General features: G+C 36.8%; 1 protein-coding gene across 2 annotated transcripts in view; it reads right to left on the bottom strand.

Moving 5' to 3' along the window:
* The window catches only part of EPHA6 (EPH receptor A6), a 513,653-nt gene that overhangs the window by 209,096 nt on the left and 278,446 nt on the right, over positions 1–26,111 (bottom strand). For both annotated transcript variants that reach the window (XM_037378259.1, XM_037378258.1), the window contains exon 5: positions 22,430–22,765. In XM_037378259.1, the coding sequence (XP_037234156.1) occupies positions 22,430–22,765 (336 nt within the window). The remainder of the gene's footprint in view (positions 1–22,429; positions 22,766–26,111) is intronic.

Consider the following 26,111-nt stretch of genomic DNA (forward strand, 5'->3'; position numbering starts at 1 on the left):
TAAATCCTTGACATGCCTCATTGCAGGTGTGAACACAAAGTCTAAAGGACTGTGGCGAAATTAGGGCGTGAGCATTCCTAACACCCCGGCATCACCCAAACGTGCTGCTGAGGTCCCAGTGGCGAGCAGTAATACGGCAGCCCGTCACTGGGGATGTGATGCTGCACCAGCATGCAGTATGCGCGTGTGCTCAGGTCACAGACAGAAGCACTGAAGGCAAAAGTATTGCATTTGGGGTAGCCTGAATAGCTCCTTGGATGGTCTAGAAAGCGTTCACCTAAAAAAATGACACCCAAATATTGGTTGCCCCACGTTCAAACACACTGGCAAAGGTACAGGGATGGTGTTTATAGGAAACCTTGTGAGCTGCTGTTGTGGCCAGAAAGAAGCACTTCTCGCCACCCTTGCCAACAGAAAGCACCAAGACACTGGTGAGAGTATGACGGCTGCGGAGGATCTCACCAGTTTAGAAGGAGGAGAAGAGAGACCAAACCTTCACTGGTTTGCATTGGCACCGTGTAAGTTGGTCTAAAGAGAACAGTATCATCTCAACATTGCTAACAGAGACCTGGAGATGGAATGTGGTCCTCATGGACACCAAGACCCAGAGACCCTGGGAAGGAGAACTGCATGGTACAAAGAGTATTATGCCGCTCCCTGCTTCCTGGGACTTAAAGGAACAACTATGATAAGGCCGCATGACAGCTGTCCAGAAGATGGATCACAACCGTGGTCGTAACAATGAACCAGAAAACATGAACTTCAGGTGAACGTTCTTCATTATAATATCATTATAATACAAAAGCACACCTCCTGGTCTGAAGCCACCCGCCTCTAAGGCAAACCATGCCTTGGGCACTCTTCTTTGGACATGTGTGATAACCTGGCTCGAGAAGGTGGAGCCTGGCAACAGTCCATGGGCCAGAGGAGGAGCAAGGTGTGCTGCCTGGTGTAAAATATGGCACCTTAGCAACTGAACTTTGAAGATCTTCCCCACCAAAGATCATGACAATCGGAAGGACCAGCGGGACGCTGCCTGGACCTGGGACCATAGGGGCGCCTTGGACCCGTGGTGGTAGCTATATTCCACTTTTGTTTTCTTTTTACTTTCTCTTCTCTTCACTTTCTGTCATTCTACCTATCGCACACGGCTTTATGGGCAAACAATAGAATTGTGCTGTTTGATTGAAGCATAACCCCTTGGCGTGGTCGCCTTGATTTTTGCGCTTCGAGATCATAGTAAACGAACCGTCACGAGTCCACTGAGTGGACCGTGACACACTGTCACCAGCAGCATCAAGAGATCACAGCTCTCTTTCAGTGCCACGTTTGATTCCAGAGCTTTGAAGGTACACTTGGAAGGTATACACAACCCAACAGATAACGGCCAGTTAACGAATGAAGGTAGTATTATATATGAAAGTCATAACCAGGACTTCAGAAGAGAATTACTGCAAGTAAATTGACTTGTAAAAAACAATAGTAGATTTTTAGAAAATTATATATTTTCAGTTTGCACAGCAAAACCTAGTGAACTATTATGTAAGTTTATATACATTATACAGCAACTGGGACAGTAAAACTAATAGGAAATGCTGCTTCTTGTCAGATTCTTGCAGCAAGAAATATGTTTTTTCCATTTAGGAGATATTTGGCATGTTGTGGAAATATAATAAGGTATTTCTGAAGAATTACAAAGGCAGTAATTTGTACAAGATTATTCTTTTTATCCCCAATTGCATTTTTTGTCCTTCCATTGGTGAGGCAATTAAAATTTTAAGTAAAAATTGAAAGAATGCTAGTGAGCAGTAATGCATAACATATGAAGATGGAAACCTGTAACAATCTGCTCTAGCAATCAAAAACTGTGTCTTACAGGCAAACCAAGGGTCTCTTTCTGAAGTGACCTAGCCTGTAATCCTTCTAAAGAATATAGGCTGATACAAGTAATTACCTCCTCCAACAAACTAAATAAATACCTGCACAACACATTCCCAAACGAGGATTTAGCAAGTGCAATACAAATGTACTTTTAGAACTTGGATTTGAAATGAAAACTGAATTCCTGAACTGAATTGAAGAATTCCATCAGCAGTAAGGTTAGCATCTCGCAGCCTGGTGGGAAAAGACATAGTCCAACTAAGAATTCCCCTCTTTTCCTTTAACACTTAAGCACTTGATGGCTCATAAGGATTATCGGAGGGATAGTGATACTTCAAATAATAGTAGTAGCAGCAGTAATACTAGTAGTAGCAGTAGTAGTAATAAAAATAATAAAGTAACAAACTGATGTGCTGCATTCTGATTGCTGAGGGTTTTGATACTGAGCCACAAATTGGAGATCTGACTCACAACTTACCTGAACCCTACAGGTCTAGAAATCAATATGAAAATACCGAAAAACAAAATGACTTTAGCTCTTTGCTGTTTGAGGTATTTCCATTTCTGCTCCGTGTTTAGCAATATAAAGATGTCATTCACTGTTTTCCCTGGCTGCATCCACTCTCACAGCATTGTTTCCAGACCTGCAAGGCACCCAGCAAGTGATTCCTGTATAATTCAAGAGTACAGACGATGGGCTCTGGTAATTTCCAAGGCTACAGCTTTTGGGTCTAATAATTTAATTTGCATATTCACACATATCTTGCATATGCAGAATGCTTCAGAACTTAACAAAAGCATGGATTTGGTGGTGGGGAAAAGGGACTGCCTTACCAGCTCTGCTTCATGAAGTTCTCAGTTTATCTGCAGGAAAGCAAAAATATAAGATTTCCCTATTTGCATTAGTGTCTTAAACTTCTGCTTTGCCCTGGGGACTTACTGTTTTCAAGACCTATCTAGTGGTGGGATTTCACCTTGTTTTTCAACTGGTGACAAGCATAAGGAAATATTTGTGTATAAGAGCAGAAACTGAGACATTTGTTGAGAGAAAAATGTACCTGGTTTAACATAAATCACTTTTAAATAGTGTTTTCTGAAAGGATAGCAAAAATAATGCAGAAGCTCTTTTTTTTTTTTTTTTCAGATGACAAATTACTTATTTAACTGAATTTAAAGCAATTCCTAATTAACTTAAGTTAGTCCAAACCAAGTTCATTTACACATTAAGCCATGGATAAGGATCGGATGAAAATTAGTTTTGGCAGAATGAAGGTTATATTGGAGATGCCAGATCTTCCAGAAATGACCTTGTTCAATTTTTCAGGTGACTTCAGAGTAAAACAATAGGGCTGCCCCAAGCACAGAAGTGTGCAGCTTTGACTGATAAAAGTCAGAGAGTGTGCAGAAATCTTGGCTTCTGGATCAATGCACAACCCTTTCCAGTGCAGCGGCTGTGCGAGGGAAGGTCTCTCCCTTCCCATTTTTTCCCTGAGGTCTGACATGACCTGACAGAGCTGTCACCTACATGACTGCGAGGCATGGCATCCAGTAGGTTTACTGTGATGCTGATTTAACAGTGATTGAAAAGCAAAACTCAATTTCTAAAAGCTTTCATGATTCTTCCGTACCCATCAGCCATTAGACAAAAATCTATGCTGAAAGCTGTTCTGTCCTAGGGAGAAGCGAGAGCTGGCATGAGCCTTGCTTCTGAGGATGCAGGGAAAAGGTACTTGCCATCAGGGAAGCTGCCTAAGCACCCCAACCCAGAGCTGCAACAGAAGCTGGAGCTCAGCCCCTTCATTCAGTGTTAGGCTCAGACTCCTGCTCTTACTGTCTTGCTATAGCTCTGTGTGTTTCTGCATAAAAAATGCAGGCCTGACAAGAGTGAAAAACTAATTTATTCTGGCTTTGTCATTGTGTCTTCAGCAAAGAAAAAAAAAATAATTCTAGGTAAGATGAAATACTGCCTTTGAAAGTGAAATGAAATTTCTGCAGAAGCAATTTCTGAGAGCATGCTGTCTGCCTATCATCTGCCCCCTTTTTCTAGTCCTTCATAAACAACTTTGGAGCCAATCGGCAAATTTTAGAGAAATTTAGAGAAGTTCAAAAGATGTACTTCTACAACTGTCATGAGAAGCAATATCTGCGTAAAGACAGACACAACAATAAATGTGTAATTGTGAACTAGTCACAGCAATTACTGCCAATATTCCAGCTAAATCAGTAGGAAATGCAGGAAACAGCCCCAAGCCCAAATCTGAAGGAAATGAAGTTATACGATCCTGCTACTCCTACTACAAACCATTTTGTCTTAAAGAAAACAACCTTAAAGGTATTTTCATTAAAACATAGGGATAGCATCTATGAGGAAGATGTGAAAGGCTGAAGTTAGGTAGGTCTGACTTTGCATAAAGACTTTGTAAATGTCTTAATTTATTGCTTTCGTATATCCAGTTAGTGATATGATTGGATATGAGAAAGAGTAGTTTTTAAAACTTACCACAAAAGAAATCCAGAACTTATTAAATTAATAAAGTTCAGATTAAGGGCCTGTACTTATGAAGGGAGAGTACAAAGATAATTAAAATGTCCAGTGGAACCAATTTTATTAAGCTGTATGATGCTTTTTATAACTGAGATGAGACTTCAGTTACCAGCCAAAAAAGTAAATATTGTGACTTTGGCATCAGTGTTAAGTCTTCAAAAAGACATGACACCTAGCTGGTGCCTCACTTCTAAGAGAACACAGAGTAGTTCAATCTCTTTGCTAAAAAGCATGTTACACGCAGACCTTCACTGAAAAAGCCCCAGCAGAATCTGCGATAGTTTCAGAGTATGTAAGGAGAATTACTCCTAAACACATTTCTTCCAAAAAATAGTGGTTTACATAGAGCTACTCAGGCATATCAAGGGGAGCAACATAAGCAGCAAGCAAGTGCCTGAAACCAATTAATCCAATTCATTTAGACAACAATTAAATACTTACTTTTGAACTGCAAGATATACTGACTACAAACTGCCCTTTTCACATTCTCTAATGTTTGCAGGATTAAAATAAATTAATTGCCTACTGAGATAAGTGCATGATAGGAGGTTTTACATTGCCAAATTCCTGCATATGTTAATGTGCTGCACCAGTGACTCCCCTGCCGATCAAGCCAGGGACCTCCAATCCACTATACTGCCCAGGGGCTGAAGGGCTGTCCTTAGCCAGCTCACCTAAGTGAGTTTGCAGAATGTTTCGCAATGTTGAATACAATATTTTCTACTTATTTAACAAGCACTACCTGGACTAGACGCTTTTTCAGCTAATTGTAAGTCTCCAAGCAAGAGTCTGCCCATAGCCAATAGATACTACCACCAAAGGGGTACACAGGGTCTCTACCGTTCCCAAAAGACATGAGTTATTAAGCATATTTGGACAATAATTATAGCAGAACTGTCTGAAAAAATAAAAAAGATTTAGCAGATTTGATCTGAGCAAGTGTAGTTATACAACTTTAATAATGCTTTAAATATCATATTTAAAAACTGTGATTTTAAATGCTGAAAATGGTGCACTACTGAATTTCAAATCATGCCAACCATCCATCCAGGTTTCTTCTAAATAGAAAGGCTGTAAAAAAGCATCTTTTTTTTTTTTTTTATGGTATTAGTGATAAAGCAACTGGTGTATCTTCAGTCTCAACACTGAAAATTTCAAATAGTTGCCAGATGAAGGAGACTGCAAACACGCACTAGTATTTGCATGTTTCTCTAGTGAGCTCATGCACAGCTATGTGAGCTTCAGTGAAGTGCACCAAGATTGCAAACTCTGCCTTTCAAGGTCTGAAAATCCCTTTTTCTAGCCCTAACGTTAGGGTTCAGAGTACCTACAATATGTAGGCAGGTATTACAAGACACCAGAGTTTAAATAGAGCAGAAAGCTGTCCTTCTAAAATCCAGCCAGAAATTATAGCTCCCTATGCAACCCATGCACATGGCTTTGATGTTTTTTCTTTCCATACTCAATTTCTTTTAAGCACTCGGTTCTTGTGCATCAGTCGTTCTGTCTTTACTGCCTTGTATCTTGCAACATTTGTTCTGCTGCAAGGCAAGGTTTAGTTGTGCAAGAAAAGGTTTCTGAATTAGTAAGACCTTCTCTCTGGTCCTGATACCAGACTAATACAATTATTTTAAGAGTTTACTAAAATTTAATGCTTGGTCTGAGGCTCTACAACAAAAACTTAACTTGAACAAATGTTTATGGTTGAATCTGAAAGCTTTGAAAATGTGTATGGTAGGAACACTGGAAGACCATTAACTATCTAAGCAGAACAACACAGCACAGTAACAAATTTTGATTAAAACTGTACAGCTCCCTCCAGAATAAATAAGGCTTGCACAGTGACAGATTGAGAGTATACAGCAACTACCTGACTTCATGATTAACATAGTGGTACAAGACTTAAAACTGCAGAGGATAATGAAATAATGGTGTGTGTTCATGTCACTCACTGATGGGCTAAAGCAATTTTTACCTTTAAGGCTATGCCCTCTAGGAATAAGTAACATGTGGCAGTCCTTCCTGTGACAACTCATGATGTATGTATGTATGAATATATGGATTGCCAAGGCCACAAATGATACCATCAGCTTTGCAGTGGGAAAAGGACTCAAGCATGGGAAATGCAAAAGTAGAAAAGCAAGGAAAAGTAGAGTAGCAAGGAAAACAAAGAGCTCAGTTCAGTACTCTTATTTATACTTCCACTCTTGTACTGAGAGCTCTGTAGCAACTCAAATTAAATGTTCAACTTCAAATACTCATGTCTTTGATTTACGAGGTAAAGACTCATTTGCATTGACTTCAGCTTTTGCAGCTTTTTTTTTTTAAAATCCTTCTTTTCACCTGGGGCAAACAGATAACATTTCACCAATTTTATACTACCAGGAGCTTTTTCACATTGGTAATGAGTAACTAATGTGTTGCTAGAAAGGACAGGTAACTGATTAGTTGTGAAACAGTCCCACTGATACTGAAACTAGCATTAAATCTGAAATTTTAGAAAGGGGAAACTACTGTCCAGTGAATTTCTGAATATTGTTGTGTCCACTTTTTAGATCTGTGCATAGTAGACATAAAGTAAAATAAATGAGAGACTAGTTAAGGAGATATAAGATTTACAGCTCCACTTGGTCTTTGAGGTCACACTCTTTAAAAGAGTAATTGTTCATCCCGGCACTTGCTCTGCTAAAACAGTTGACAGCAACTCTAATATCTAGTCAGTAGTGATAGAGATATACGTACTTAACCCCAACAACCTACAACCTAGGTACATGAATGTCTCATGCATCTTTCAATTTGCTCTTACACTTTTAAGCTGCCCCATGCATTCTCAAAGGAAAGTCACCTTCACATAAACACAGCTATTGCCACAGATAGACACACCCACAGCAAATACTCACTTTTTCAATCGGACTAATTTTTATTAGTGTTTACTTTTTGAGATGTCAGATGGGATTGCTGCAAAGTGAAAAAAATGTTTTATGATGCCTTTTCCAATCAGCATCATCATTTTTATTGCAAGCTAGCAATTAACTGCCTGCCTAGTTTGTCACACTTAATTTAAAATGAAGCATGCAGCAATGTTTAGAGCTACAGTCATGGTATTTGTGTTTGACTGAGGTAGTGGTCACTAGCAGTCTCAATTTATCACCTTAAATTTAAGCTCCCATGCCAATGATTTTTGTTCTTAAAGCTATGACTGGCACTTACGGATTTCAAAATCAAAGGGAAAATAAAATAGAGTTAAGAATTCAACCACTCAGATCAATGAAAACCTGTTTTATAACTGAGTGTGCTCCAGTTAAATCCCAGCTGCCTGACAGAAAGAATTTAATGTTTCAAACAGTTCTTTTCCCACTTAAATTCTCAGAACAACTTTTTATTGCGGCAGTAAGCCACCACTTGGTGAACAGATGTGGACTGCTGATGTTATGGCCTCAGGAAATAGTGCAAAGCAAGAAAAGGTGAGTGCCTCAGCCTAAAGAAGCATGCACCAACATCCAAATGGCAGTCCCTGAACCGTTTGATTGTCCCTGGTGTATACTTTCTCGTTTAAGAATAATGATACTATGTATTATATCACTGTTAGCAGTTAACAACAAAAGCTTAAGAGAAATTAGTAAACGGAAGAACATACTCCATTAAATTTACTATTGTGAAAATAAATGTCAGTTATGTTTCTAAACTTCTTTGAAAGTGAATAATCTAGATTATTTGGTCCAACATCTCACAATTAGCAGTTAATTTGAATTGGAATTCTTTTCTGTCCCTTTAAAAAGTTAAACAGATAGGTACATATTTTTATCTGTTATTATTTGCTAACATATTTTCTACAATAACAAATGAAGACTGCACAGATCCACCCACACACGTCTGTGTATAGTGCTGGCACAGACCTACCCATCCACATCAGAAAAATAGAGGGTGAGGAGAGAAACAGAAGTCTGCATACTATTCCATACTACTCTATATAACAGAATAAGAAACACCCTATCATTCTTGTTCTATGGAAACTAGGAAGTAATTAAAAAGTGTTTAAAAATACTTTTTATATATATATACATTTAGGGGAAATGGTTTTGTTTGGTGTGGTTTTGTTGTTTCTAACCAGCCTTTCCTCTACCACAGTTTTCCATCCAGAGAGAGACTGTTACAAATTTCAAAGTCCTTAATAATCTTCTGGTGAATCAATATTTTATGTTTTGAGATCATTAGTGTAATCCAAACACTAAAGCTTGTTCCACATTTTAGGCTGTGAAACAGCCAAAGACAATTTGAGGGCAATTCTCTCTTTCATTAGGCTCACTGCAGCTCCTTGGGTTTACAGGATTATCAACCCCTACTCTGCTTCCCTTCTCAATTTATTATTCAGTAAAGTAGCCAAATGTAGCATGCTGCACTTTGTAACAAAATTTCCCATACAAGAAATATGTTTCAAGAAAAAATTAAGCAAAGCAGTACTAATTACAGGATTGATCATAAACGGGTTTTCTGGTAAAAAGAAATTCTTAATTTTCAAAATAAATCGACTACATTACTGAGGTAGTAGTGAACATTTTTCTCTTCTTTTTTTTTTTTTTTTTGTGTGTGTGTGTGTGTATAAATGATGAGTATGCTTAACTGCCAGTGAAACATACAGAAAGCTCTAAATTCTCCCAAGTCCAAAAAGTTTGGTACCTGCATCCCGAGGGAGCTGTGAGCCGTGCTTACCTCATGGACAAATACACCCTACAGGGCTTTACATGCATAGACTTATTCCTTATCTTCTAAAATGTGAGCAATTCCATCTACTTGCCTTCAGGGATCACTGACAATGTTTGCAGTGTGCGTAAAAGCAACCTAATTCTACAGCATATGAATACAGCAGAAAAGTTACAACAGAGTATGTGGCACATGAAGGCGAAGCTTTGAGAAATTGGGCTAAATAAAGGATAAAGGGACAATGCACACACTGGCAGATGAGGATGATGTGGAATAACATTAGTTTGTTATCATGGAGACTGGACCAAAAATGTGTAGGCCGTTAGACTGCATAGTAAAACATAAAACATGGTCCTGAATTAAGGTTTCATGAAAAACTTCCCAGAGATTTAATTTGGAACCTTATTTTTTTAAATGAAGGTTTCAGTTGCAACTTGGGTGTATGAATTTCATATTTGATGTTTTATAGCTACATAAAAATAATTTCTTCAAGAAATGAATACATTATTTGCCATAAAAATGGTTGTGAAAGTCGTCAAAAGTAAACCACTCTCTTTTATTAAAATCTGGAGTATTTATATTACTGCCAACAAACCTCTGCTATTCTTTTTTCCTGTTGCAAATATTGCAATTCTTACAAAGATTATCTCATATTGCTTTAACTCAGAATAACAATCTTTTTGTGCTTTAAAGTCCAGAGTATACTGTAATAACATTTACCCTTATTATGTCTTTTTATCTTTAATCATTGTAAAGGTATCCAAACTCAATAGGTAAGCAGGAATTCTGAGCAGAAAAAGAACAAAACCTGAAAATCTATTTATTTAATGCTTTAGGAAACAGAAAAATCTGGTCAGAGCACTGGCCACCCAGTAATAAGGTTGAGAGTGTAAAGCTCACAGTTTCACCTTGTATCAAGAGATTAGAAGCACTCAAAGAGCACACGTGTTTAAATCATTTACTTTCACAGTTACTCCATACTTCTATGAGTGTATGAGATAATATGTGACCTCACATCCATCTGAAATTCACTTCAAGTGAATTTTATTGATTAAGAAAGGATTAACAGCCCAGTTTGTAAAATAAGCCATTAAGCACCTCAGTGATGGCACAGTATTTTGGAAGATGCTCTGGTGAACTGGAGCTCTCAGTGCTTTCCTTTCACTGAGATGCTTAATGGGACCCAAATTCCCTGGAAAACCTGTTAGTCCTGTAGAAAACATGCACACACTTCCCTTACTCTCTGTGTGTACTCTCTCACTCGGTGGAGCACACACAGTGTGTAGTGGTAACTGCTTAGGAGGTACCCAGCTTCCTGTAGTTAAGGTCTTCATTTAATACAGCTTGTAAATGTTCATCATGTTGCTACTTAATTCACAATATTCCACTGAGGAAATAGATTGTACATGTATCAGGTACTTAAAATGTTTACCTGTCACTGCAAAAGAGAAAGGTGGGAAAACAGTTTAAACATAAAATAATATTGAGCAAGGAATGGAGTGTGATGAACTTTGCGATGGAGAGCAAGGAAATCTCGTCAATGAACTTTTCAAAAGTGTTGGAGAGTTTCAGTGAAAATGTCCTTTTAGTGGTACATAGAAATGTAGCTCATGTATCAAGCTGGTAAATACGAAAATATTACAAAACTATTAAAATAAATCAACAAAGTAAAATGATGTTTTCTTATAGCAAAGTGAAAGACATTAACATATTAACATGTATTTAGTATTAGCTAGGCTAATGAATCACTAGCAAATCATTATTTTTATGCTATTCTATATATATTGAAAGGCACTTTTTATAATAAATATGCATAGAGAAATAAAACTATATATGTTAAATATTATGCATTTTTATTCTTTAAATTATATTAAATTTATAAGAAATTCCAGATTGAGATTTTAATTAATTTTAATCCTCTGTCAGCTGAGACTGAATAATAGTGACTTGCTCATGAAAAATGACACATATTCCACCCACTCATTATTTTTGAAGGTGTTAGTTTTACTCTCCCTAAAACTGCAGGAGAAAGCCATATTTTTAATGTCTCACAATACAACTATCACCTTAAAATAGAAAAATGGGAAAAAATCAGAATATTTTACTCACATTGCTGCTTAAAGGGGTTTAGATTTATTATGTTTATGCAAACGCAAAGGTTATCTAGAAAGTTTATCGAGAATGCTACTGTATATATAAGTAAGGAAAACCAAGATCTGAACTGATTTTTCATGCAGTAGCCTGCCTTTTGGAACTGTTCACCAGCACTGCAGCTAATACCTTGGGTAACTACCTAGAAGTGTCAGGCCATCTTTACAAACCAGTCATGTCACAGGTTAATGCTTATAATGGAAAAGCAAAGATTTTAAAAGGGAAGGTAATGAGGCAAATGTGATATTGCATAACTGGAAAACAGATCAAGATATCCTGCAGTATGTCCCTGAACCTGCAGAAAACTGCACTCCTGCATACTTTGGAACGGGATGTAAAACCATCACAGTATCGTGTCCAACGCCTTAGGAGTGTGTTTGATGCAGGTGGCTCTATGGGGTACAGAATCTGTATGGGTCAAGTGTGGAGGTATTTGGATACAACATCCTTTTACATCAGCTCCTATGGGATGCAACATAAACCATTCACAGTGAAATTTAGGTTCAAAGATCTCGCAAACATCCCTTTGTTGATCTGAGATTAATCGCTTTTTCAGTATTTCACCATGCTGCATGTAACAAAAGTTACCATTGAAACTGGTACCACTGAACCTGATTGTTTCAGAGAAGATCAGGGAGACAAATGCAGATAAAACTGTGCTCTTCTAATCTGTCAGCACCACAATAATATAGACCAGGGAACTAAATTAATACAGCTCCACAGTCACACGTTCGCTTAAAGGGTATAGACTTCAGACTTCCATGTTGTCAACTTATTTGACCATACAAAATTCATTTCCAAATACAAGTAAGCATTTTAGAAGAGAAATAGTATTTAACACTACATCAGAAAAATGTGCCTTTCTCTATTTCCTCTGTCCAAAGGTTTCATACTCTAGCCAGAGTTCCATTTATAAACTGAAATCATTATTTTCTGTAAATTGGCATAGAGCAATGCTAAATATCAGTTAAAATACTTTCCCTTTATTAGAATAAATCATATCTATGAATATATGGAAACAAGGCATAAAAAAGCCACCTTGTGTCTAATTAGTACATGATACTTCTAGCTTGACAGAAAAATGTACAAACTGAGGGAAGAAGGCAGACACTTATTTGCCTGTATTTTTGATAGACCATAGCCTATCATCCTTGAACTATGGACTGAGTTTCCAGAGCCTCATTATTCCATTACCCTAGCTTGAAAAAAATATTTTTTTTTGCCCTCATTGATCTTCAATTACAGGATAAAAAGAATTGTTAGATAATTTTAGAACAGTCTGATTTTGAAAAATGGAGTTTGGAGTTTAATATTATGTATATATGAACTAGACATTGGATCGAGACCATTTGTTTTCCAGACAGCTTTGAGTTAATAAAATAAAATGATCATTTGTTTCTAAAGTGTAAAATACAATATTGGAAAGTGGTTGAACAACTTGTCAGTGACTTACAGGATCGTACATCAGCTGTTTGCTATGCATAATAAGTTGGAATTTATAAGTCACTTAGATAATACACATTAATCTCCAAATACTTCAATACAATTATAGATCAAGTACATGATTTTGAAAGTGTTGCATGTATTATTTAAGATGATATGGAAAACACAAATTTAGAAATATTACTTTATATTCAGACAGAATAAGCACAAAGAAAATTCTTGCAAATGTAAATTAATTCAATGAAGAATGGGATTTAATTAACACTACAGCAAGTCATAGAGTTTGCCATTAAATTCAGCAGAAAAGTTGTGACTAGTTATCCAAGTACTGTGGATGAAGGCAAAAGAGTTAAGCAAGAGTAGAGGAGACAACAGGAGAGTTCAGGAAACATCAGCTGAGCCAGGCCTCCCTTGCCAAGGGGTCATCTGTAACTGACTTCCAGTGAAACAGCTTTGGGACATTAGATCTAATTTTGCACATAGAGATTTCTTGGAAATATTTGCTTTAAAATTTCAGTTTTCAAATAGTAGTTTAGTGTACAAGATGACATTGTTATTCCAAGAAAAAAATATACAGTGATCAAATTGGTCTAATTTGCTGAATACATGCTTTTTAAAAAAGTATTAAATCTATTTTTTTTTAAGCTTATTTTGTGTATTATAAATTTTTTTATTCACATGCCTCTTCCTTTCACACATGTTTTCCTTGTAATGGTTCTGTGCATCACCTTCCTTCTCCTTTTGGCTATCATGACTCTACATGCAGGCAGCAAAATCAAGTGCTTTTATCTGGTGCAGTGTTTGCCAACTTCCACGTCACTTCAGCAAAGTGAAAACAACCAAGACAAAATATTCTGAATAGTTAGTCCTACACAGAATTAGTTGCAGTCACTCCAGAAGGTCATCAAAGTATGAAACTGATTTAAAATGGTTTTATTGAAAAAGTCCACTTTAGAACTTGTAGCCATGTCTTGAATATCTAATAATATCCCTGCTTAATTAAGTGAAGGTTTAAAGTGAAGTCTTAAATGAGGAGAAATAAAGAAAAAATATGCAGATTTAATGTGCAAAAAATCACTTCTCAATTGAAATTACAGACTTCAAGCTAGAGGAAATAATATTTAGCAGAAGTAGAGTGCCTTTTTTTTTTCTTCTTTTGCTTCTGGCCAACCAATACACTGGCCAGTCTTGATGCTGGTTGTCATCCCCTGCCTAATCTGTCAGACTAGGATTCGGACTAGATTAAGAAGGCTCACTTGTGATAGGGGTTGTTAAAGGCAACATGCGTTTCTAAAATAATATTGAGTGCATATCCTGGCTACTCTGAACTTTTCAGAGGAGCAATCATTACTATTTGTTCATTGGAGACCCCGTATAAATTTTACCACAGTGGGAAAACATTTAAATATGTAACACAGATATGAAGATAGTAAACAGATGTCCCTCACTGTTAGTCTTGGCAGAAAAAGGTGAAAGTGTATTATTAGAAATATCTTGAATCTAACAGAACTGAAAATAAATGGACTTCTGAAGCTTAGGAAACTATGTAATTTTGAGTCTGCTCTCAACCTTATTCCAATGTGCATAACTTAATACCATTATTGTATATAAATGAAAACTATTTCCAAACTGTGAGCCTAAGGCAAATGCATATGGAAGAGTCACAGAAGTGGAAGGAGAAGGGTTGTTGAGTGTAATGAAGAAACTACATTTTAAGAAGCAAATGAATCGGAGCAACCTGCTACCAACATAATTGCTTTAAAGACCGCACAGCAAACATCAGCAGAATTGGCTTGTAATTTACCATGTCCTTCATTTTGAACATGCTCCCTAAAGGTTTGCGTGAAAGTCATGACATCTACAAACACAATTTGTTTCAGATTGACTAGCCATGATGAATGTCTTCTGTTACTACCCCAAACAAAACCGCTCCTCTTGGCAAGAATGCAACAGAAGTCTTCATTTCACTTGCCATATACTGGGAACACCAGCATTGCGGTTGTTTTGTTGGTTTTGTTTGTTTTTTTTCAAATGAAATAGCTTTTAGAAATGTTTAGGTAAGTTTTGAAAAGAGAAGGTTCCTAATGTAACTCTGAAGAATTTTGTAATTGTGGCAAAGGTTTCTAATTACTTAGGTCACCAGTTTATATCTGAAATATCTTGTACCCTACCCTAACCAGAATACTCAATAATGATAATTCTAACTACATATCATTCATTGTGAGAAAGTCCCAGCTAATTAAAATATGCTTGATTATCCTAACAGGACTCTAAGCTGAGTGGTGTGTAGACAGCACCAATAAGCTTATTCAACATTGCTGTTTAAAATTACCAAAGCTGATGAATAAACAACTCATTCTTAGGGGTCTTAATCATGTTGAATGCCCTTCACAGCTACTGACCACACCAGGAACAAACAAAATAATGGCATATGTCTTATCTCAGTGCTGTATGCCTACCAATTTATTTGTAACAATTATTTTACATTTTTCTCCACAAAAGCTCCTTTTACATATTGAAAACCCCCCCACCCTATTATTATTAAATACACAATTGTTGCAGCATTTGGACATTGTATTTTAGTGACTACAGCTTAAATCAGAAACTTGCTGAAAATGCATGTCACAGACAAATTGCCAATGGTTATAAGTGTGCTATGCAATGAAAGAAACTATTATAAAAGCTGAAAGACCACGCTGCTAAGTATATTATGGGAAAAATACTTTACAGTATCGATTAACCTCTTTCCCCTCCTCCTTCAAACTAGAATTTCATTTTGTTCTCCTCATATTGCGTAACTTAGAGAAACATATCTTAAAGCCATGCATAATCTGACTAGCTTAACGGATGATACTGGTGAATAAGAAAAGAAAGCAAATGGAATCAGGTTGACTTTCACCGCATTAAAGAAATGGCTGATCATCAGTAACTGCCAGCAGAAAAAGAACATATTTGCTAAAGAAAAATTCTAACTATTTAAAAAATCTTTGGGATATAAATCAACATTGTTTTAAACTCCAATTTTTCACCTATGATTACTGTGTTGTAATCAAGCATATGTGTAAAGAAACATGATCAAAAAGTAGTCTAAATGTACAGAGATGACCAGCAGATGAAAATCTATGGGTAACAACTACGCTGCACAAAGACCTTGCCTCAAAACTCTGAATTTTGGCAGACCTGAAGAGTGTTCAACAGAACATTAGTTGAACAAGTCTGAGAATTGAAATTTAGCATTTTTATCTTGTGGTTTTCTTTGCAACTGTAAATGCTCTGATTTATATACACACACTGGCATATATACACATATACATTCATAGAGTTCAACAGACTGGCCTGAATATTCATTGCAGGATGCTGAATACCTTTTTTAAATGTATCATTTAAATATATTGTTCAGAAGTGGATTTTAAAAGGGAGCACACATCTCAAACTTTTTTTTTGTTTAGTAATCCCTCTTCTTGTCTTCGTGTCACATTCAGTATGGGCACAAACAGACAGTCCCTAGCCAGTAACCAACAAGTTAATGTTTCTTTTCAAATTTTTCACATAAATTAGCACCCACAGCACTGTTCTGCACTGCTCCCATGACAGCACAGGGTTTGGTAGAACTAACAACACAGCTGTAGGTGTTAGGTAAACAATTGCCATAAATCTCTCATTTACTGTCATCTACGAAAATTTCATCATCTTTCTTCACGTGGCTTGAGCTCTGATGTGGCAATGTCTGATGGAGGTTGCTTTGTGACTGTTTCATAGCAGGCTTTTATGTGACCTGCTATGCCATTTCAATAATTAGTAACTAGAAATAGCTGCTCCTTTAGATTTATAAACCATTAACATAAGCAGCTGGGAAGATGGTTCAAAGGCCTTCATCACATCATTATGAAAACAGAAGCTTTCTTGATGTTAAAGTTACAAAGGACAATCACATCTGTAGAGATCTGAGATTTAGGGAAAAGAAAAGCAAAGCTGACTTTTGATTAGGGTGAAAGTCAGATGTTACTGTGGGCAACAACTTAGGATAAGCAAACAGGGAACATCCCTGCCACCCCAGTGAGCATCCTGAAGCTCTACTGTCATCAGTCAGAAGGACTAATCCTGATAAACTGTCCTGCCACTGAGATGCTTTTCAGACTGTCGGGTGAGGCTCTTAACAACTTACACAATCCCCATTGTGACTATAATGCTGTACATGCCATTAATTCATGGCATTGCATTCATGTTTATCCCCGGAAGACACACTGAAATCTTTTCTCAGTTCCCACAGCTCTAAGAAAGTGATAAGAGGTTGCTGTTGCTACACATCATCCACACTGGGTTACAAATATCAGGAGCCACCTGTACTAGGAACAGTGAATTGGAATTTGGAAAATAACTTACTTGGAAAAAGGAATTAGATGAAAGGCAATCCCTTTCAGACACTGGCAAGATTTTACAATCAGATTAGGAAATATCTTATCATCTAGGATATATCTGCCAATGGCTCACATAAAATAAATATATTAGACAACGAAATCCTGCTAGATTTGCAGTTTCAGAATCTGCCTGAAAACTTCAGCTTGTCACACTAGATGGACGCAGCGGAACTAGACAGGTCTTTAATACAGTGACAGGGTGTGTGCCCACACAGGGTGACATCTCTCAAGCCTCAAACTTTGTCCACTGGTAGCAGGTCTTTGATGTCTGGTCTGTGAGTGACTAGAGTCACTCACAAACTGCAGAACTGAGGGAGGAAATGAGATTTCTGGGATGCAATGGCAGAAGAGGTATTTCTCCAGTGTAAACGTTCCACCAAGGCAGCAAAGACATGCGGAAGGAGCCCACGAATGGAACAACGCCTGCGAAGCATCCCATAGCTGGAGTGTGATCCTAGGGGGGACTTGCAGGTGAGCTGGAGAGAGCTGGGGGCTGCCAGCATGGAGGGACACGATGCGGTGAAGATGCAGACTGGACAATGGGGAAACTATTCAGTCAAAGAAACGCTACAGCTACGGAGTGCTGCTCTACAGCTACGGAGTGCTGCTCTACAGCTACGGAGTGCTGCTCTACAGTGAGGGAGTGCTGCTCTACAGTGAGGGAGTGCTGCTCTACAGTGAGGGAGTGCTGCTCTACAGCTACGGAGTGCTGCTCTACAGTGATGCAGATGAAATGGTGGACTGCAATGGAGCAGGCCACTCTGTCTGTATAATCACGTACTCAGGGTATGTCTCATGGCTTTACTCCCACTCTACGTAGTGTAACATTAAAACCCTCTCTGTTCTCAAGGAATACAACACATACATGTGAAGTGAGTGAATGTGTATGTGGACTGTTACTTGGAAATAGGAACTATTGTTTTAAGTTCTGTTTTGCTTAATTATTCATTATTTGCTGAATTATGCATGAAAAACCTCAAGTACTTCTGAATTTTCTTTAAGCAATGCAGACTCCAAGGCATGCTAAGAAAGTTATATAGTGAGGTGTCTTTTCCTTCCATTAGTCATAAGAGAAACATAAATCACAATTCAGAATATAATTCTCTGCTTCTTCACACAATGATTTAAAGTTGATTGGGTACAATTACTTCATACTCAGCATATTTACTGCTGTATAAAACTTTCTTGCACCCATAAAGAAAAGGGATCCAGGCACTTTTCTGAACAACAGTATTGTTAAACATGTTTTGATGAGGCTTTTTCTTGAAAACATGTTTTACCTTTCAGTTGTTTACTTCAGCAGTGATTTGGGAAAGCACTTAATATGTGCTAATGTTCTTCCTTGAACAGGGACTTGGCTTAAGTGCTTTTCTGAGCAGAATCTCGCATTTATCTGTCCATTTATCTGAATTTAAAGTAGGCAATATTTGTTATCTCAAAACATTTTGAAACAAAGCTACACAAGAGTAGCATATAGCTTACTTTCCTCATCACTCCATCTGCAACATCTGTGCTTCCTAACACATCCCTACCCCATCCCTGTTTGCCACACTTTCTGGACAAAGACACAGCATGTGCTGTGATCATACAGGAACTATATATATTCTTTTTTTACTGACTAGCCAAAAGACAGGTTAAGTGGTCAGTCAGCTGGTATCTCTAGTCCAGTAAGTAAGCCTTACCTAGCTGAACCTTGCTTTACAACTTGCAGACCCAGTCAACAGCTTGGTGACTCTAAGTGGTCATTTTTCACAATTTTGAGAGAACATAAGATCTGTGAATTTTTTTTCTCTTTTATCAAGCAAATGGCTAATGGGTTTACAGTTCTTTATGGTGCCTGACAGACAATGTCACTACAGAAACTTTGTTTCCTTATGAAGCCTGAAGGGAAAACCCCAAAACGTGGATATTGAATTTATGAATACCTGTACAAAATTAGTAATGAAAAAAGTCATGAAAACCACCAAGTTCATTTTATATGACTTAATATTTTTTCCCTAGTATTTATTAAGGTCTGGTAATGGTTTAGTCATCAAATCTCAGCGAGGTTTAGGGGTTGCATTTCGCAAAGCCTTTTCAGAGTGCTGCTTTCCTTTTGTCTGCTTCTTGTCATTATAGCTGAGCAGTATACTTAATCTTGTTAATGCTGGTGATTGCAGTGAGGAGGCAGTTAAGATTTTAATACTAGTGATGCTAGAGCTCTGTGCATAAAGATGAGCCCTAATCACTTTTGAATTAGTTCACTTCTGTCAGCAAATATTCTTCCTCTTCGGTGCTCTCACACTACTGTACTCACTAGCTGTGGTAGAATACAATCCAGTTTCTGTGGATGCCCACCGTACTCTGCATTACTTTATTCAGCAAAATGCGAACAGCAATAATTTCTCCAAACGAGAGAAAAAACATTGAAGAACAAGTGAAGAATTTTGCATGTTTAAAGAAGAATCTGTTAATTTCACATAAACCATCAAAAAGAAAGAGCCACTAGAGGGAAGTAAATCCAATATACTCAAAGAATATAAAATGCTAGCTCCTCAGCTACTCTAAATTATTGTGGCTAACAGAATGGTCTGAATTTACAACAGCTGAAGATATTGTTCTATATTCTTAAAAAAGAAAGGACAATTTATTTATAGAGGTCTAGCACTTCATGCAATGTGTATACCAAAAACATTAAAAGGGTATGTATGAAAAGATTACATATAAAAAGCCAGTATGAACATGGGATAAGTATGTTTTGTAGGTATAAATTATTATAGAGCTAGATCTTTCATATTAGATAAACATCAAAAGAGAAACACTGTTCTAAACCAATATGTTTGGACTTCAAGTAATGCAGTCCTTGTACACATTAGGATATTTTTGATTTGATGTCTTTGAATCTTTTTTTTATATGAGCATATGCGCAAACCTCAAACACCATGCAAAATTACTGTCCATTTCAGTATAATTAATATTATAAGGAAATATTGTAACAGTGAGTGTCCCATTTGGTCATGTAGATATTAAAAAAAAGGCAATATAAAGGCAATTATTTAGTATTTTTGGAAAATACAGCAAAAGCAAAACTATAAATGGTTTACTAATAGCTGGCTAGCAATAAAAATAAAAAAGGTCACCATCCCTTTTATCTGAGAACAATGTGATTTACAAACATTAATAAAATCTCTGCAATGTTCTGAAGCTTTTGTTCTACAGCTTTCTTTTCTAAGGTTAGATATCCTAGCTTTCTCTGTATCACTTCTTATTTATGACTAAAAGTGACTCACAAAAAGTATTTATTGTCCTCTCAACAATTTCCATCAACAAAAACTTCATTAATTTTCTGCCATATTTTGTATGACATTATCTTTTTTTACCTCTAAATATATAGTTACCCTGCTTATGATTTTATAAAACTACACAGTTTGTAAGCTTACAAAAATGGTTTTATCTTTATAACTACATTTTATAGATGCCTCCATTTCATTTATTACAATGCTTTCTCCTGCAAAGCTGTCTTTTTATATCCAAATAAAATGACAGATATTCCGGAAATCTGGTCTTAAATTCCCTGAAGCCCTTCCAACAACACTTTCAGTAATGTAAGAATTAGTATTGAGAACGTAAGCAGTCTACACTCTAGAGTTTACTGTCAGTGTGTCACAAATTATCAAAACATTGGTCCTTGCACTGCTTTGAGTAAACTGCAGTGAAAATCTATATCCTTAAACCAGGAACAGACAACAGCAAAAGACATTATTTTTTAAAAACCCACCACTTAAATACACATCACAAGCTGTGTTCACACAGCTGTTAGCCAGTTTGAAAACAAACTGTATCTCTGGTGACCTCCACCTGTGCACGCTTGATGACTTGCATTTAGTAACACGCAACAAAACATCTAAAAATAAGTACACCGAGGGGTAGTTCCGGGCACGGTGTTGTCTTCCATTAATGAGAAAGGAAAAGAGAGATACAGGTTCGCAACATGATACATAGCCTAAGAGCTTAAGGCAATTCTCAGTGCAAGGCATGTATCATTAGGCATCTTATATAATTAGCTCTTCTGTTACCATCATCGCATGAATGGTGAGCGAGTAGTTTTCATGTTTTTTCTAATCCATTTTCATGAATATTATTAGTATTACCATCACTGCCATTATCATCATCATCACAGCAAGCTGTTAATTTTTGTATGCCCAAAGGCAAACAAGTGATTACTTACTCATCAACAAAACTACTTGTCCCAGATACACAGGTAAGCAGCTTTTTGCTAGACTGATCAGTGAAAGAACCCAGGGCCTTCCTACAAGCGGAACATAACAGGATCCTCCTGAACATTAGCACCTGTACTAAATACTCTCATATTATCAAAGGTCTTCTACTCAAAATGGTACTTGCGCCAGTTTGGTTCCTGTTCTACATTAAACACTTCAGCTACAGTTGCAATGTCACTGCACAGTAGGTGAAAAACATTTCTGGAACAAATGTCAGCAAGGGATAATTTTGAAATAACCTTCTCATCTACAGTAATACAAGGCAGAAGATAACACTGCTATACAGATTGCTTCGTTGGTAACCTATGATGCTGTTTTCTGGCATAGTAAGTATTTCTAAAGATGGAAAAGGAAAAAAGTTGCAGAAATGAACAAAAATATAGAGCTCTTAGTTTCCCATGTTTCTCATAAAGGTTGACCTTGGACATGAATTTGAACTGAAATGGGGGGAAGAAAAAGCTCAAAAACAATAATGCAAAGTGGACAATTAAAGGAACAAAACCGTCTGTCAGGATACCTCACCTAAGGAAATGGCTCACTCAAATGTTGAAATTCCTTACAGTGAAGCATGATGTAGTACTACTATGAAACATGGATACTAAAGGAAGTAAGTGCACATTCATTTAACTTTTGAATTGTGAAATTGTAATGGATAACCTATGGTGTTTTACTCTTTCAAAAGTAAAATTGTAAGGAAAGACTTGGAAAAGCATCAGCGCCGTCTCCAGTTCTGATGAACCACTGATACAGTTAGTCTCGGGTAGTTAAAGCTCGCACTTCATTTTAAACAGGAAGGTACATTTTTGTGCCCTTTGTAATGGGGTCAAGGGCCAGCTGCCAAAAGCATTTAATGCCCTCATCAGCAGAAGCTGACAGAAGCTGAAAGTCCTCACCAAAAGCACTTAAAAACATTTAACAATCTGCAAAACATCCTAACTTGCTGATCCAGACTTCCAAGAAACAAAACGATCTCCCTAACAAGGGCGTAGATGACAGGGGCACAGTAACAGACATTCAGTGCAGGGACTTACCATCTTGGTCTGTGGTAACCGTGATAGCTGTGAACTGCTTGGGAGAGAAACTCAGCTCTGAGACCCCATTTGTGGCTTCTATTTCAAAGGTGTAGTTCACGTGTGCCACAAAGTCAAGCACTGTCACCGAGGAGTTGATGAGACCTGTGTGCCTGGGGATGAAACGGATACCTCCCCCACAAATCTCACACTGGCTGGCATCCGACCCACATTTCTTACAGATGACACTGTAAGTGAGATCTTTTCTTCCTCCGGTATCACTCGGGGGGCTCCATTCCAACATAAGAGCTGTTTCGTTAATGTTAAAAATGACATTCCTTGGAGCAGAAGGCGGCCCTGCAGAGAAGGAGGGGAAAGCCTGTTAAGTGACAGTTGTCTATTTTGGAGAAAAAAAGAAATCATGAAAAAAATACATTAATCTTAAGACAATTATTTGCAAAAAGATGCTAAAAGAATTATGTTTCAATTTAATGTAAAATTTAAAAATTATCTAAATACAATCTTTGAAAATTAAGCAGGAATAATAAATGCATGGGATCATAGAAAGCTGAATAATCTAAATAAATTAGAATTAATGCAGAAATAATTTAAGGCAACATAAAAATGACTTGGGAATGTCAAAGCTAGACTTGATAACACAAATTTGCACTAAATATGTCTTGATCTTGTGGGATACTGGGGTAGAGTTTAACCACAAAATTTATTTCCTTATTTTATGTCTTGTAATGTAGGCTTTTCTGATACTTATAATCTTTGATGTTTTATAAGAGTCAAATTGAATAATAAATAAATACCAGCTTTGGAAAAACTACAAGAAGTAAAATTGTTTGTACTAGTCCTGCAATGCCAGATATTTTTTCTATCCTTCACGGCTTTTCCCTGGGAATTTCTTTGCTGCTGTTCATTAGTAGCATTAGGTGGCAACAAGCCAAGACTATTAGGCACAAGAGACAGTTTACAAGTTGTTTTTTTTCTTTCCCAGATGGCACCTCATCAGCATCAGTATAACAGTGAAGACATCAACCTTGCAAGCTAAAGGTCTAACAGGGTGGCTGCAAAGCAGGAGAAAAAATAATTCATGAAGACTCTGAGGAGGAATGCAAAGATAGTTGCAGCAGGCAGAGTACAGGAAAGCTCTCAGCTAGCAAGCAGGTGGTAAAACTGTGTACTGTGACCCATTTCCCATAGCTCCCACACTAGTCAAGTTATGTCCAACAAGTTTGAAGCTGTTATGCTGACTTACTGTGTAGGATCATACGTAAATCACCTGAGGCTTTACTTAACAGCTTCCACAGCCTGATGGAAGAACTTTACCATCTGATGATTTTTCAGATAGCAATGAATGAAGGGGTGAAGGAAAGGCAGAAATTGTTAAATGAAGTCTGAATAATCTTATCTCAATTTCTTATTATATTCTTTTTCTTCCACTTAACATATTTCAACCAAGAACTTACAGACACATGGTTTTCAAAACCAATTTCTATATAGTCCCAAAATATGCCTATACAAATTATGTAAGAGACACAGATGTGGTAAAATGCAAGGCTTTATACTCCAGGTTTTCACATATGTAAGATGACTGTGGTAAACTTAACTGGCAAACTCTGGGTTTTTTTGAGCTGATTGAGTTAAATAAGCATTATATTCCAAGCTCTCAACATAAAATGACAGTGCATGTGGATTGCCTCGCCAATGGTTAGCAGAACTTTGAAAATTTTCAGCTTGCTTTGCAGCTTTCCATGATTTATACAACCTGCCTGCAAGACTTAAGTGTAAAGTTTTGATTGAGATGCTGTTCAAACTTTGAGTGAGCTTTTCATTACTTCAGGGCCTCTTAAGCCGGCTGAAAGACTATGTGAAACATTTGCAAATGACATCAGCCAATTCTCATCCAGAGTGTATTTTACCCAACAAATTGAGTGGCACAGTAAATGTGAGAGACTTAGATAGTTAAAATACCATAATGTCCTTTATAAAACTTTTAAGACAATGAAAAAGGAACTAAACAAAGAAAAAAAATATTGATCAACACTTGCAAATTCCAGTTCTACAACTGGTAGCATGAGGACAAGACCTTGTGCCCAAAGGATGTCAGATAAATAAATGGTCAGATCTTTGCATTAGGGAGGAAAACAAAATATAAAAGCTCCTCCTGACATTTGACACACAAATCAGGTTCTCAAATTTTGGCAAAAAACCCCCAACAAACAAACAAAACAAAACTGTTATTAATTGTTGAAGATGACCCTGAATACTAAAATGGACTATACTTTAAAGTATAAATGGAATACTAAAAGTATAAATGTTTAAATGGAAAACATTATCTTACATTTTACTAATAAACTATGTAGTAGCAAAGATTCAGTTGTACGTACACATAGCAGCAAGAATGAATATTAACTTCCATGAAGGAAAGAGGCAATAATATTTGCAGAAAGAAAGTCACTGTTCACTGATATTTTTGATTTTTAACTCATGCTGTTTGTTTACTTATGTGGCATAAATGTGAGTATAAAAGCTGGAATGCTTGTAAAGGGAAAAAAAAACTTTCTATGGTGTGGGAGGGATAACATGGACAAACAAAAAAATAATTAAGGAATTCTGTGAACTGTAGTTGAACATTTGAGCTGCTTTTTTCTTTCTGGTATCCATTCATAACTTTAAATAATGGAGACTGTGCTTTCATTAAAATGATTTTTGGCCTGAAGTAAATGATGAGTTAGCTGCCAGTTTTCAAGCATTTGATAATTAAAATATTTGGGAGTTTTATATTGCTTTGGATTTTTTTAGTGGACAAGAAAGTAGAAAATATTTTGTATGTGTATTTATTTTTACATCTATCTGTGCAGAGTTCATAGCAGCCAAAAAGCCCTGGACTGTAAAGACCAGTTATTTTGCAGTGTATCAAGGAATCATTTAGCTGAACAGTATGTGTCTTATTTGTACTGAAGATCGATATTTCTGGAACCTGTCAGATGAAAATTGTATTTGTAATTTGCAATTTTTATGGTTACAGAGAATATTTTGAGTATTTCCTTCCTGCTCTTTGACTGTGACCTTGTGCTAAGTCTAACACTGAAGCATTTGAAATACTGTAGTAAGTATTTATAAATGCAACTAGTTAACAAAGGCTATTTATGTTACATCATTTTCCAATGGTATGGAAAACAGAGGCAGGTACAGCCTTGAAAATACTGATGTGGTCCAAAAGCCCCTACAGCCTTAGAGTGTCTCAGATTTACAAATCCCAAAAGTTCCCATAAAATTACTGTGAGGCTGATGGTTCTAGTTACTCTGGAGAACAGTCCTGAGATCAGAATAAACTCAAACTACCACAGATTATGTCAGCATCAGTTATTATTTACATGCAGAATACATGAATAATTATGTTTCCTCTAAAAACATGCTGTGAGAATTAAATAATGACTGGTCTTAACAAATTCCCACTGTTAAAACCAATGAGGAGCTTTAGAAATATGGAGGATGAGCTTTAATTGCACTTACGTATGTGCATAACTAAGCGGATCAGTAATCCCCTTGAAATAATTGGTAATACTCATGCACTTAAAACTAAGCATGTGTGTAATTGCTAGAAGGATTGGAACCAATGTTTCAAAACTGGCTTAAATTTAATCTTACATAAACTATAGCTATCAAGACAATGGGTCCTCACAGCCGAGTT

This window comes from Falco rusticolus, chromosome 2 (assembly GCF_015220075.1).
Source record: "Falco rusticolus isolate bFalRus1 chromosome 2, bFalRus1.pri, whole genome shotgun sequence".
Taxonomy (NCBI): domain Eukaryota; kingdom Metazoa; phylum Chordata; class Aves; order Falconiformes; family Falconidae; genus Falco; species Falco rusticolus.